This window comes from Panulirus ornatus, chromosome 13 (assembly GCF_036320965.1).
Source record: "Panulirus ornatus isolate Po-2019 chromosome 13, ASM3632096v1, whole genome shotgun sequence".
In the NCBI taxonomy this organism is placed as follows: Eukaryota; Metazoa; Arthropoda; class Malacostraca; order Decapoda; family Palinuridae; genus Panulirus; species Panulirus ornatus.
Genome location: NC_092236.1, coordinates 55,576,438 through 55,592,812, shown reverse-complemented (window position 1 = coordinate 55,592,812; position 16,375 = coordinate 55,576,438). Strand labels below are relative to the sequence as shown.

The 16,375-nt window shown below is 36.3% G+C and overlaps 1 protein-coding gene across 2 annotated transcripts in view; it reads right to left on the bottom strand.

Moving 5' to 3' along the window:
- Nucleotides 1-16,375, bottom strand: part of LOC139752918 (bridge-like lipid transfer protein family member 3B) — a 140,143-nt gene that overhangs the window by 99,589 nt on the left and 24,179 nt on the right. For both annotated transcript variants that reach the window (XM_071668977.1, XM_071668976.1), the window contains exons 6-7: nt 14,999-15,165; nt 13,380-13,590 (exon numbers count right to left, since the gene is read on the bottom strand). In XM_071668977.1, the coding sequence (XP_071525078.1) occupies nt 13,380-13,590; nt 14,999-15,165 (378 nt within the window). The remainder of the gene's footprint in view (nt 1-13,379; nt 13,591-14,998; nt 15,166-16,375) is intronic.

Genomic DNA, 16,375 nt, shown 5'->3' with positions numbered 1-16,375 from the left:
CACAACAGACTTCATACTTGCCCCTCTTTCCAAAACTTTCCTCAATATTGCTATAAAAACTACAGCACCAACTTTGAAGCAGTTTTCAAAGTTAATATCCTTGTAATATTACTAAAAGATTTCTATTTATCACATGTAAACTTCCATCAATAATCACTATGTAAGCATCACAGTTGCTAGTCTCTGGCACTGAAGAATGATATAATCAATCCAAGCCACTAAAACATAGAAGAAAGATGCTGACTACGAGAATTCTAGAAAATTTGAAGCAGCTAAAAGCTCCAATAGAGTAAATTCTATCCTTTTCTGTGTCTACTATTTGATACAATTTTCAATGCCAAAAAAAATGCCTTTCCTGGATTATATACTTGCATCATCCACCCCTCCCAAAGAAAATATTAAAGGTAACATTTGACAGTGAAGACAAATTTGAAATCACCAAGTGGTCCACTGGCAAGTCTGCTACTTCCCTAAATCTAGCACAATTATGGATGCAGAAAAGAACAAAAAAAAGCTGTGGCTCAGTCACAGTCCCTAAGTGCTTGGAATGGGACAAAAGTGGCACATCTTTTGACTGGGAAATAAAAAAAAATATGCCGACAGTTCAGATAGATCAAAATCAGACATCTCTAAGCTCAAGTATGATCTATGCAAAGGATCCCTATTTGAATTGTCTCTTTAGTTGTGAAAACTGGGTGGCTTTGAGAGGTGTCAGGAATGCAAATATATTTTTCCCAAACCATTTGATTTCCTAATTGTGGATTCACCGAACTTGCATTTTTCCAGAAACACATTCCTATGAATAATGAAGGAAAGGTGTAGTAAAAAAAAAATTCATTAATGTAAAATGTACATATGTCAGTGCTATAAAATAAGAGATTATACAGTATTTGAGATAACATCTTTACATAACTTTTAATGGAATTAGTCACTACATTACAAGAAGATGAAGTAGTTTGCATTCCAGCTACTTAGCTGTTGTTAGTATGATGACAATGATAGACGATGAGCTACTGTAGGCCCTGCCTAGATAGAACCATGTGCTTAGCACAATGGTCTGCACGTGCACAGAGCATTACTATGTATACTAGTGAGATATGCAGATTCATCATGTAGCTAACATGCACATGCTTTAAATTTGGTGTGGTCTGATATACAACCATACATTATAATGAGGTTACCAAAAGACTGCTCTCAAAGATGTCTTTATCACAATTCTGTCATCTAATGGTGTTGTCACTGAGGTGGGGATATTCAGGTTACAAAACAATGCATGCAACCAATTCCCTTTGACTGTCAATAATCATGTTGGGATGATATCCCCATACATATATCTTTTCCTACTCTTGTCAGAAGACTCTCTGGCACTTATATCTCTTCATCATCTTTTATATATGAAATGCTTTTCATAACATGTTTTTGTTGTTTTTATGTCCTGCACCTAAAAAAGTGTATACGGAGCATTATGTCATCACCCCAATACCTGTCTGTCCATCTGTCTGTCTGTGGACACATTCTTGTTAACATGATAAAGTAACTCAAGTACACACAACAGAAATTTCATACTTACACGACAGGTAACCCCTGTGGAGGTGATGAACTGGTTAGATTTGGGGTCACTTAGATACATGATTATGAATACTTGGATCAATTCTTCTTTTTTTTTTGCAAGTGCTTAAACTCTGAAATGCTGAATAATGGGAAGTTCAGGTTTAAAACATACATGTCTTTGGCAAAGACTATGGTTATGGAATAAATTTCTTCACACCGTTTTTTTTCTTTTTTTCCAAGTGTGACAGCAAAAGGCATATTTCCTTGATACAAACTGCTGATATGTGAAAGAACAAGCTTATCATTATCATTTTTTTTTCTATTATACAAATTCACCATTTCCCACATTAGTGAGGTAGCGGTAAGAAAAGAGGACTAAGCCTTAAAGGAAATATCCTCACTTGGTCCCCTTCTCTGTTCCTTCTTTTGGAAATCAAAAATGGGAGGGGAATATTTCCAGCCCCCTGCTCCCTCCCCTTTTATTCACCTTCTATGACAGATATATGAACAGTCCTACATCTATTTTTGTGAACATCATAAACAGTTTGTGAAGAAGTTCACAGCTATGCAAGTGAACAGCTCAGTGTTATGTTACTTGGTCCTTGTGGTAAGTCAAGTCATGTATTACTGTAACTATTCATCACTTACTATTCAACCAAGTGCAGTAATGTTATTTATAATATTTTTCTTACATATTCATTTACATATTCATAATATCATTATTTTTTTTTTTTTTCATACTATTCGCCATTTCCCGCGATAGCGAGGTAGCGTTAAGAACAGAGGACTGGGCCTTTGAGGGAATATCCTCACCTGGCCCTCTTCTCTGTTCCTTCTTTTGGAAAAAAAAAAAATATCATTATTATCATTACTATTATTATCATCATTATTATCATCATTATTATTATTATTATTATTATTATTATTATTATTATTATTTTTTTTTTTTTTTCTTTTTTGCTTTGTCGCTGTCTCCCGCGTTTGCGAGGTAGCGCAAGGAAACAGACGAAAGAAATGGCCCAACCCACCCCCATACACATGTATATACATACGTCCACACACGCAAATATACATACCTACACAGCTTTCCATGGTTTACCCCAGACACTTCACATGCCCTGATTCAATCCACTGACAGCACGTCAACCCCGGTATACCACATTGATCCAATTCACTCTATTCCTTGCCCTCCTTTCACCCTCCTGCATGTTCAGGCCCCGATCACACAAAATCTTTTTCACTCCATCTTTCCACCTAAAATTTGGTCTCCCACTTCTCGTTCCCTCCACCTCTGACACATATATCCTCTTGGTCAATCTTTCCTCACTCATTCTCTCCATGTGACCAAACCATTTCAAAACACCCTCTTCTGCTCTCTCAACCACACTCTGTTTTTTTCCACACATCTCTCTTACCCTTACATTACTTACTTGATCAAACCACCTCACACCACATATTGTCCTCAAACATCTCATTTCCAACACATCCACCATCCTGCGCACAACTCTATCCATAGCCCACGCCTCGCAACCATACAACATTGTTGGAACATACCTATTTTTTGCTTTCTGGGATAATGTTCTCGACTTCCAACATTCTTCAAGGCTCACAGAATTTTCGCCCCCTCCCCCACCCTATGATTCACTTCCGCTTCCATGGTTCCATCCGCTGCCAGATCCACTCCCAGATATGTAAAACACTTTACTTCCTCCAGTTTTTCTCCATTCAAACTTACCTCCCAATCATTATTATTATTATTATTATTATTATTATTATTATTATTATTATTATCATTATTATTATTATTATCATTATTTTTATTATTATAATTATTATTATCATCATCATCATCATTATATTATCATCATAATTACTATTATCATAAATGTAAGCAGTGCTACCTAAACATCTCCCATTCCTCACCAGATACCCTAACTTCATCTACTCACACCTTTTGTCATTCTACACTAAAGCTCCCCTGGCTTCTACACATGGAAAGACATTTAAGTGTGGATTGAAAACCAAATTCAAGGTTAGGTGCTGATAAACACTATGATCATTCAAGTGATAGTTAACAAAAACATAATTTTGATTCTTGTGCCTTATTATTACCTTCATTAATAAAATAAAACACATAACCACATCTATATCACATATGTGTTTGAAACATATTTTCTGTGTTCCTGAATTTGTTTTCATCACCTTGGAGTCAAATTTTTTTTTATATACACATATCTCCAATCATTTAATGGAAGTCTATGGGAAATTGGGTTTCACTTTCTAAAATTGCATTTCTCAATTATGTTATCAGTAATATATTTACTTCATCATGCTGGGAATGGGCATCATCCATACAAAGTTACATCAAATATGAAGTTAAGCATTCAATAAAGAGTAACTCTTTGTTTCCATAAATCACTTATGATTCTAGTATGTAAAAATATGCAAATAAAAAAACAAAATAACCCAATCTAGAATTAGTATGAAGCAGCATACAAATTTCTTTCTGAACTAAATTTCCAATATAAGAGACAAAATAACAGGCTGTCTTTGCATCCCTGGACATGGACTTGGTCTGAGGGATATATTGTGCATGCTCAGCAAAGTTTTCTAGCTATCTATATCTCTAATGCCCATTCCCTCTGGGAACTCCCTCTAAGTGTTGGCCGTGGCAAAAATCTTTAGTTTCTTATCATTAACAGGCCACTCGCAGGAGGTAACTCAAGCACAGTGTTTCCAGAGACCCCTAATCAATGTTCATATCGCTTACTATAATATGATACTTCTACCAAAGGTTTTCAAAAGATAGTATTGGCTCATTTGCATTACAGAATTCTATTATTCTTTCAAAAATTAAAACTAATACTTAACCTATGCAAGTATAAGGGGCTAAAAGAAAAAGGAAATATGAATTATGAGACAATTAAAAATAAGATGAAAAAGTATAAAGGGTGATAATGTATGGAGAGTTAAAATGAAAAAATTCCTAACAATTAGCATAAAGAAAGACAGGTTAGACTTGGCAAGAAGCAGCATTCAAAATAAATGATACATAGTCAAGTTATTTAGAGATAACTTACAACTTAGAGAATTTCAAATTAACCTACCAGATGATCATATCTATTACACTAATGAAGCCTTTTCAACAAATAAATTTTCAAAATCTAGTTTCAGTTCCAAACTCGATGTCAGCAAAGATTAGACCATAACATGATTTTGGGGATGGAGAAGAGTTGCAAGATTCATATACACTGAAATAAAATTTACCTAAGAAACTGGTGCATAATATCATTAAAAAATTGGCAAAAACACATACATCCTGAGCAGTTTTCAAATGAATAGGAATCATCTGAAGGTAGACTTTGGCATCTAATCTGTTGTATATATTCTATCAATCTGCAGTGCAAACCATGAAACAGGCATAAATATAATTCGGTGTAATCAACTTTGATATCTTAAATAAATCTGAGTGTCATATTAACAAAGTTATTACAGGGTGGGAAAAATTATCAGAACATAATGTATCAACATCTGACATGACCAAAGAGAAATTTCCTTGACTATTACAGTAAAATTCCTTTGAGACAAATTGTGAACATTTTACTAAACTTTGTAAACATTCATGCAAAAAGCATAAATGAAACAAAAATAATACAATGCACTAGTTGACCAACAATTATGTTTGCTTAGTGTGTGTTGGGCAAGCAGCTTTTTCTCACCCTGTTTAGAAAATTCAAGGAGAGTAATACTGGAGCAGAGGAGCTCTGACTTTGGACTCATAGTTGATAAAAAAAAAATGCTATGAAAAACCCCCTGATAACTACGATATGTATCTCAAACAAAGTGTAGATTAATACTAAAATCATCAACTTTATCTACAACTATGACAAGGCGGCACCTCTCAACTGGAAAAATTTTGCTGTCCAGAGGCCAACATAAAAGTGACCAGTTCTTCACATCTTACAATTAGTACACCATACTAAACCAGCTTAGTCCTGAGGTTAAAACAAGAATTAATGTGTAGTGAATAAAGGATGGTAACTGCATACCTGATTTTTAATGCATCATACTCATATTTTGAAAGTAATGTTTTTAAATTCAAGTTCAATAAAATAAAGTTCCTATTTGCTGCACTTGGATTTTATAAATGATCTCATGTTTAAGAAATAAAAGGGCCATATTTAACTCCTATGAGTCCAAAGTTTTGTTCATAAGTAAAGGGATAAAATGTGAATAAATAAATGTGCTTAAAGCTAATAAAAACTGATGGCTCCCTGTAGTGAAGCTGATTTCTGAAAGTTTGATAATAACATCTTTATTAGAGGAAGTCTGTGGAAACAAATTGAGGAACTTTTGAAATGATGTGACAGAAAGATTAAAAGAAAGCTGGCAAAGAACACACATAAATCCTTGTTATATAAAGGAATTTTAAATTAATACAACATTAAAAACATATACTTCATCAGGTAATGCTAAAAAACAATATATATTCTCTAATTACTTGTTAGGAGGCTAGCGTATAGAAGTGTCAATACTAGGGGTTAGGTATGGACTGACACTAAATAAAAATGTATAATCATCTAAAGCCATCATATCTTCTTTATTCCATTCTTATTCCTATATCCAGATGTGTATTCTCCCATTTCACTTTATGTAATGATTAACACATTCACTATTTATACTGTGCCCTCAACAGAATGATTCACATTTGCAAATAAAATCTTTGGCTCATTGCCTCCATTTTCACACATACTGCAAGACACCATTAACATACTAACACAGACCCTTTCTTCAGCATCATCTGCTGATAATGATGAACTCTAACAGTCTTACAGGTATAGTCTTTCTTCCCTTGCCATTTCCATATGCTGCATCTCCCTTATAGCATTTTCATATACAAAGGATAACAAATGGATTCTTGAATTTATCATCAGCAATGAAAGAGAAACTGATAAGTTCACACTTACAGTATGCTGACTATAAAGAATTAATGTGCCTTCTCACTTGTGCATGAAATTTGAAATTCATTATATACACAAGTGCTTTGGTCAGCTTTGGAATTTACAGATAAAAATTTGAGCAACTGCCTTACTGATAACTCTTCTTTCAGCATGTTCCCTATTTCCCACTCCGGCAAATATGAATTACTAATATAACAGTACAACAATTCTGTTATCATGTATGCACAATAAGTATAGGGGCTGACATTCTGACCATGGCACAGCATTCATCTGATCTCTATAAAAATCTTAAAATAGTACTCATCTGACTGCCAGGGATGATATCTTAACCCTTAAATGCCAGGAATTGTCACATTACTACTTCTGTAGCAAGTGCTATGAATCTTCACGTGAGCATTTATGTTTATGGACATTGTTTAAACCCCCAGCAAAATTCTGACATTTGTATGGCTGCTAAAGTTGCCCTGTTCCTATAGGTACTTTCTTGAGAGACTGCCACTCTCTAGAAGCAATTCAGAAGTGTAAACACAAATGAATATAAATGTATAAGTAAATATATGTGAATACATATGGTGAGTAAATAGTGACCATAAACAGTAATGCGTCATGTACTGAAATTGCATAATGAAGCTCAAACCCCCTTACCTTCCTCCACCACCAAACCATCTCCTCTGATGAGTGATTTACCATATGAATTAATTTCACTGCTATATTACAGTCATATAAGTCATGTTAACTTGCTGTATTGTATGTTTCCTATACTTCTACATGTATTTCTTTCATAAACTGTGGTAAAAGTCGTTAATAAATGTGCATCACTAGGCTCTATCCTCTGCTTTACTATCACACTCTTTCACCCTTCCTCCACATCTAACAACCAACTTTACTGAGGCGTCTACTTGTTATCTTTAGCACTATACCACAGCCATGTAAATTATGTTTGCTAAAATGTCTGTACATATCCTTTACATGTATTTGTTTCATTTTACGACAGAAAACAAAAATTCTGATGACCCGATTTTTTTTTGGCTACTCTGTGAATGCAAACTGCAAGGTCAGCTGGCTTCTAAGGGTTAACATATTAAAGCTTTCATATCATATAACACATTTCTTTGTACTGGATGTATTTCAGTAGCAGTAAAATCAAAATGCAGTATTATTGGTGAAACTTCGTAAAAAGTAAAGTCCACACTCCCTTTGAATTCATCATTTGAATTAAAAAGTTTAGAATGAATGGAACTGTTCTAAGTTCGAAGAACGTCGCACTTTGTACTAAACTGAACAATCCTTTGACTCACAACAGTTACAGTCAACATTAATCTTAAGTACAGGTGTAACAAGCAGTAAAATATGGTGTACTATGAGGCTAGGCCACGATAACTGCAGAGAATACAAGCTTGAATGTTATCATCACTGTCACTCTTCATGCAGGGATAACTTCTTCTACAATCTCAAGCCTGTATGTATTTTCTTACCTCCTTCAAAATTCAAGGAGCATGTTCAAAGGAAAATTTTTGCAATGATTTTAGAAGGGAAATTACTGAATTTAATTCAGGTGTAAGCCTAAATAAATGTCCAGTATACATGAAACAAATCTTTATATTCTAAGAAGTATAACAAAGATGCATGAAATCAAACAAAATTAATATTTTATGTAAAAGTACTTTAGACTCATCTAAGTTTCTTACTTATCTCATGACTAAAACACATTTTTTCATCTAAAATCATGAAGATTTGGAGCTGATGACCTTTAAGCCATAAACTATTAATGCCCATACCAAAATCCTACTCTATGCATGTGCAAGATTATGCCAAGTTACTGTGTTGTTGATTGGTTAGTTAGGATTTCTAATGTATGTATAGCTCCAGGTGAAGTGCCTGTGGAGTGGCAGAATGCCTGTATAGCACATTTGTATAAAGGGAAGGAGGATGTAAATGACTTGTTCTAATTACAGAGGCAAAAGTGCATTGAGTGTACCTGGTAAGTTGTACGGGAAAGTGATTGAGACCATGGTGGCGTGAATAAACATCAGTTTAGGAAGGAACAATGTGGCTTCAGGAGTGGTAAAGGATTTGTGGATCAGGTGTTTGCTTTGAAGACACTGCAAGAAAGAGAGGGATTTGTATGTGGTATTCATGGATCTTGAAAAGAATATGGTAAGACTAATGGCGATGTTTTGTGGAAGATTTTACAAATACATCATGTTGGAAAAATGTTACTTGAAGCAGTAAAATCTTTATCGAGTGATATATTTGTGCAAGTAGGCGGAGAGGAGAGAGAGAGAGTGGTTCCAGGTGTGCACGTAGATCTAAGGAAGGGATGTATCATGTAGCCATGGCTGTTTAATCTATTTATAGATGGGGTGGTGAGGAAAGTGAAAATGAGTCTTAGAGAGATGGGCAAGCCTGCAGGTCCTGGAAGGTGAATCAGGTATGGCTGATGACGCTGGTCTGGTGGCAAATTCATGTTAGAAATGGCAGGAAGTTGTTTCTAAAACTAAAGGAATGTACAAAAGTAGAAAGTTGAGGGTTAAAGTGAATAAAAGCAAGGTTATCAAGTTTAGCTGAGCAAACAGACAGGCCAGTTACAGGGTGAGTTTGAATGGCAAGAACCAAGAGAAAGTGGAGTGTTTTTGATACCTGGGAGTGGAAATGGTAAAAAATTGGACCATGGGAGATGAAACCACAGGGTGAGCAAGGAGACAAGGTCTTGGGTATGTTGAGGAGTGTGCGCAAAGAGTGGTCATTGTCTGTAAAGGAAAAGAAGCACATATTTGCTGGTTGGTATAGTAGTCCCGATAATGTTGTAAGGATGCAAGATGTGGGCCCTAGATGAAAAGTGTGGAATAGGGAGAATGTGTTAGAAATGAAATGTCTAAGGAAAATGCATGGTGTGATGAGGGTTGACTGAATAAGAAATGAGAAGGTAAGAGAAAGGTGTGGGAGGGAAGTAACAAAAGTGTTTATGAGAGAAGTGAAGAGGGTGTGTTGAAATGGTGTGGACATATGGAGAGGATGACTGATTGGGAATACATGTTTGAAGCAAAGGAGCTTATAGCAAGTACAAGTGCATGACCCTATAGTACAAAAAAAGGTACAACGGGCAATAATGAGGTTGAAGGTAGGAAAGACGCTTAGAGTGGATGGGATTACAGGTGAAATGCTGAAGTATGGAGGAGAAAGTAAGAGGGACTGGATGTATTTCATATGAAATTTAGAATGGAAACAGGACGTTGTGCCTGGGGATGAGTGAAAGCTATTACTGTTCCCTTATTCAAAGGAAAAGGTACTAAGGATGAATATAGTAATTATAAGGGAATAAATCTGTTAAGAATATCACGAAAAGTATGCATGAGTGTTGATTGACAGAATCATGGAAGTGACTAAATGAAGAATAAGTGAGGAGCAATGGGGTTTTTGGAGAGGTAGGGGATGTGTGGGTCAGATTTTTGTGGTGAAAATGACGAGCAAAAGTATCTAGCATTATAGATATGAAATGAGAAAGACTGGAGGAGAAAAAAGAATGAAAGTATTTAGGAGCTATGAAATGAGAAAGACTGGAGGAGAAAAGAGAATGTAAGTATTTAGGAGCTATTTTAGGTAAGTTAGGTGATATGGAAGGAAAAATAAGGGAGACAGCAGTACATGGTGGAAGAGTCATGGGGCCTGTAACAGAATAACAAAGGGCATAGGTGTAGGCATGGAAGTGAAGAGAGAATTAAGGGATGGCGTAGTCCTCCCAACCCTGACTCATGCAGCCAAAACATGAACATGGAATGAGCCACAGAGGTCAAGAATGTAGGTTGTGGAAATGAGTTATTTGAAAGGAGCTTGTGGTATGACTAGATGGAATGATGAAAGAAATGAGGGGGTGTATGAGAGATGTGGTATGGCAGGGAATGTGAAGGGAATGAATTGTGGAGTGGTAGCATGGGTGAAATGTAATACTCTGAGGGGGTCTGGGCATGTAGAAAGAGTGCAAGACAGGGGAGTTTACAAGGAGAGTGCATGATAGTACAATTAAAGTGGTTGGTGTGAGAGGAAGGCCACATGTGACATGAGGAAACAGAGTGGAAGACTACTGGAGGGAAAGAATTGGTGGAAGACTGCATGGAACGTGTATGCAAGGGAGGCATATAAAGACAGGAATAAGTAGAAATGCTTTTGCTATGGCAACCACCTTGATGGGAGTTCCTAATGGGAACAGGCACCAGAGATATAGATACACAGATAGCAGAGAGAACAAGGAAAAGGGGAACCAAGAAGGATGAGGAAGGATGGAGTGGAAGAAGCTCTGAATGTTCAGGGTATGAACATGCAGGAAGGTCTAAGGCATGCATGATATAAAGCAAATTGGTGAAATGTGACATATAAGGGATAACATGATGCCAATGGACTGTACTAGGACATGTGAAGTGGTCAAGGGAAACCACAGAAATGTCTGTGGGGCCTAGTGGAGGATGGGACTTGAGTTTCAGTGCATTAAACATACATCGAGAGCATGGATATGAATGAATGAGACCACGTCTTTGATTGTGGCACAACCTCACTCATGTGGGAAACTGTAAACTATTATGAAAAAAAAACTGAGAACCTGGATGAAGAGAAAGGAGAGGGAAGGTGCTATGTTTGATGAGAGAAAGTGGGTGTTCGGGTTATAGACAAAACAAAATTGAAGGATACAAGGATGGACTGTTTCAGGAATGTTCACTGCATAAAATCTGGGGCTAATGAGATCGATAATCTGCATAAGAAGGGGTGGCTCTTCTTATGAGAAATGAGTTGTGGGATCATGTTAAAAAGTGCAAGGGAGATAGTTCAAGGTTTATGTAGGTTAGAATAAAAGTAGCCTAAGAGAAATGGGTGACTGTTAGAGTGTATACTCCATGTGCAAGAGTAAATGAGAAAGGAATATACTCTAGAAGGAGCTAAGCAAATGTCTTGGAAGTTCTGAAGAAAAGGACTAAACCTTGGAGACAGAGGATATGAATTCAAGGGTAGGTGATGTGTTAACTGTGGGTATTTAGGGTATAACATCCCTGGTGTAAACAGAAATATAAAAAAGGGTTGTCAAGCTGCATGCTGAGAGAGGACTGGTGACTGGGAACACATGGTTCAGGGATAGATGTATTCATTAGCATACATGGGTGACAATGGTTGAGGGTCAATGGAAGTTGATGGATCATGTTTTATACAACTGGGGGCAGTGACATGCTACTGACAGAACCATAACATATGGAATGTTCAGAGTAAACTGTAGAGTAATTTGTAAGGCTTGGCCTTATATGGTAATTTCTGCTTTTGACAGAGTATCATAAACAATAGCTAAAGACTGAGTGCTTGTGAGCGAGGCAGCTGTTTCCTTGTTCCTGATGCTGTGTCAATTAAGCAGGAAAGGCATCTATATTATAAAAGAAAAAAAGTTGAGAGCCTGATGCTGTTCAAATTGAGAGAGAAGGAGACTTGATATAATTCAGAATTATCTATTTAGTAAGAAACTCATTGAGAAAAAATTACAGTGTTTTAAACCCACAAGAAATGCAACTTCAACCCACTCTTTCAATTTGGTTTAATTAAACTACCATATCATTTACACTGATGTACTCTGACAGTTATAAATATCTGATGCTCACAGAAAGGCCACAAAGTACATGCAACAGCATATCTAACAATTGCAAGTTTCAAATATGAAAAAAACATCGTGCATCTGCAAAGAGTTTCTTGTTTACAGGCACTAAAAACAACCATGTTCATTACTGTTTATCAGTGAGGCCTTACAGACAGGGCCCTTCAGAATACTATCTTTGCATTTCTTTCTGTCTGGGAAAAATTAAAGGGCCAGGCTTTGGAAAAAGGCATCTCATCTTTGGAAAAATTTATCCCAACAAAGCTGCCATACCTGTATCCACCTATGATAAACTTTTGTGAAGTCAATCCATCCCATTTACACTATAAACAAGGTAAGAGTAGCAGATAGAATAATCTTTGACGTAGGTTAACGAAAGTTTTCTCTGCCATTTCAAACATCAATTGTAACTAGTTCTTTGAGAGGCACTAACATCAACATCATATCTTTTATGGTTTTTAGAACATTACATAAGACAGCTGAAGAGTGGAAGTGAACAAACGAGGTTACCATTTGTTTGTCCTTGATGCTAACTCAGTAAGGCAAGAAAGGCAGTTAGCTATTTAAAAATCTAATTATTGAAGGCTCAACTCATAAATACACAATTCCTTAAGCCTAGATCTCAAGAAAAAAGAAAAAAAGAAAAGGAATTCAGAGTTTTTGAAGAAGTGAAAAACCTGCTTTCTTAAAGGGGCAGGTCATAACCCTTTGAAAAAAAAATATGATTTAAAATATGAAAAAATGGCAAGAAAAGTGTGAGGACAGGAAGCAAAAATAGGGATTGGTGGGTGGCACTTTTGAAATATGTTAAAATCAACTTGGTGAATACCTGGTGACTAAATTTTAATTAAACAGAAAGTAAGACCAGCAATCCTGACATGGAGGGTGTCAGGTGGTTCCAGAAACCATTTAAACACTCCTAAGCCAGGATACTACCACCTCACTGAGAGGCATCTGTCCACATTAAGCAAGATGTAACCTACACATATTTTATACTATACTGTTACGGATATGTAAATTGACTTTCTGTTCCTTTCTTTTTCTAAATGATCTGGTAGCTTAACTGAAAAATGAGTAATACTAAAATATGCAAAGTGATACCAAAGAGAAATACCTCCAAGCAATAAAACTTCAAAATTTTCCTCTTGCACATGCATAGAAAAATTCAAAACTATGCTTAGCACTGACTTTGACTAAAGTCAATGTTTGAGGGAGATGATTAATGCTGTTTTGATACTTACGTCCAGGGTCATCACAGAAGTGTAAGTCAATCCTTTCCGAATAAAAGTGATATGAAGTCTCTGGCACATCATACTTGTTAAAGGCTTTGGGAATACTAGACTGGGTTGCTTGAGACCGACCTCCACTGCTTCCTACATTAGCTGCACGAGACTGCTGACTTGCACTGCCTCGAGCCTGTTGTGCCTTTTGTGCCTGGAACTCTGGCAAAGACTGCAACAAAGAAAATACCATAAAAATGCATTTCAGCTATTTCAACACAAAAATTATCTTATTTTAATCAAAAATTATTTCTAAACTCATGAGAGCCTCTTCTGCACCTAAAGACATTATAAACTGGTTAAAAAGAATATCAAAGGAGAAAATGGAAAAGTCCTAATCATTATGTCGAGGAAACATGGGCTTCACGAATAATGAACAATCTAAATCAAAACATATCCAAAACTCTGCCAATAAACGGCTCTGTTGGCCATCCATTTGTACTTAATAGCAGGATTAATTCATACTTACCTGAGAACACACTTCTTTTATCAAAGTAAGTCTAGTATATGGGAGGGATATAAGTACCAAGTGTTTATTGCTGCTATGACTCAATATAAGAAAGAATTCAACATGTGAGAATCCACTTAACAAAGAATTCAACATGTGAGAATCCACTTAACATTCATGCAGACATGGTCAGAAAAGAAGGATCAGTTGGAGGTAGCAATCTCTTTATTCTCGATAATGCATTATGGTGAATACAAAATTATGCTTCCCAATACAATAAACAAGTATTATAAGAATCTATCTATCAGTTTCACATGCTGCTCACAAAAATGAAACATAAGACTTTAAATCTGGACACATGGTCATGCAGCAATCTCTTATCACAATGTTATGTTTAGTTAAGATACCCATAGGGAACAAGAGTAATAAGAGCCACCATGGAAAACATAACGAATCCCATAGGCATATTTTACAAGTACTGATCTAAATGCATTCTGCCAATCCTCAGGCACCTGAGCTTGTGCTTGCTTGTGCCAGATAAATGTCAAATAGCCCAACTACCCAATCAACAACACTATCGCCTGTTTCTTAAGAAACTCAGCTACAAATCCCACCCACTCCTTCAAGGCTTTCACTACCTTCTCTTTTTCTCTATATAATTCACCATGATTCTTTCCCTCCACATGACATCTTATACAAAACACATATTCATCCAACACCCTATCATCTAATAAATTCAACAGTCCTTTGAAATACTAACTCCATTACTTTTGCCCCTCTTCTTTGCCTGTTACCACCTACTTATAAGCACTCTTAACTGTTGCCTTTATTTACACTTTTGTTCTTCTTACAGTATTCATCTATTCCCTCTGAAGGTCATCAATAATCTCTCATCCCATCTCTCACTGGCCCTCTTTTTCAGGTTGTGCACCTTTTTCTTGACTTCCACTTAATTTTTCTTGTACCCTTCCTAATCATAAGCACTCCTTCCCAGGAAACAGCATCCAGATATCTCTGTTTTCTCTTCCACTATATAACACATTCACCACATACATACACCTGCTCCTTTGAACCTAGCCAAACACAAAAATATGTTCATTGTGGGGTGAAACACTAAAAAAATGAAACTTACCTCTAGCTTTCTTACAGCTTTGGTTTTCTGTGATTGCTGGGTTGCCTGACGGACCAGGTCTGACAATGAGTCCACAAAATGGAAAGCAGCTGTGAGCTGCGAGTCTGTTAATACCCACAAAAGGTCATCCATGAGCAATACGAGACGGCAACCCACTACTGAACAGTCTGTAAAGAGAATTTTCATGTAATATTACAGAGATACATATACAACCAAACATTCACTCCCTATTAATCTATACCATGTTGGCATAGGACAAATCAAAAATTTCCAATGAAAATGCAGTATATCACTTGGAAGGTGGTTTGAAAATACATTAGCTTATAAGAATAAACAGCTTTAGACAGGAGAGATTATTTTCTCTCTTGAACTGATATCTTCCAATGGAACCCTGAGATCCTTAAAAGCTGCCAGGGCCATTTACCTCAGCAAGATCAAAACAATCTAGTCTAAGAAAGGAAAATTACTACAGACCAAAAATGTGCATATTGTATTTCTTTTCTTTCCTTGCTATGCACCATCTTGTGATGCATAATTTACTTACCTTGGCAGCAAATACACAGTTAGCAGTTAATTATCACATGGCTACCACACCCTAGAGAAAATTATCATCCATTTAGAAGTAGTCTTTTTGCATTATGTATATCAATTTTGAAAAATGACATCCACAAATAAGGAGGAACAAGACAAAGAAGAATTTCTGAATACTGAACACTTATGCATATTTTCTTTTCCTACAACAGTAAGCTAGATTAGGAACACCTGACCAAGCCTTCAAAAGAAACCTCCTCATCAAGTTCCTTCCCCTATTCTTAAGTTTAGAATGTAATAACAGAGTAAAAGAAGATTTGCAGCCACCCAGCCCTCTCTCTCCTAGATACTTTCTAAAATATGCATGAGATAAATAGCCAGTATTCTTTCTTTATTTCCTGGGTTATAAATACTATACTTTGAGGATAGGGAAGAAAGAATACTATCCACACATCTCCTACAAGTCATACAGGTGACAATGAAGGGCAAGAGCAGGGGACACGAAATCCTCCCCTCCTATAGTATTACTTTACAAAAGAAGGAAAAGAAAAAAACTATGTGAGGATATTTCCTCAGAGGCTCTATCATATGTTTCATTGCTACCATGCTAAGGTGTGAAAACACCGAATAATGTATGTAGGAATGCATGTGTGTATACATTTATTTGCTTACTTCCTGCCCCAGTGGTCCCTTCTTACCTCCATGATGCTCTTGCAGCTCTCAGGAAGCCAAAATGTCCACTGGTCAGGACCATAGGTCATAAAGTGGTGATGTTGGGTATGCATCTATGTTCAGAAAATGCAGGGTAACTGAGTAGTAAGTGTTTAACATCTTTGTTGTGTTAGT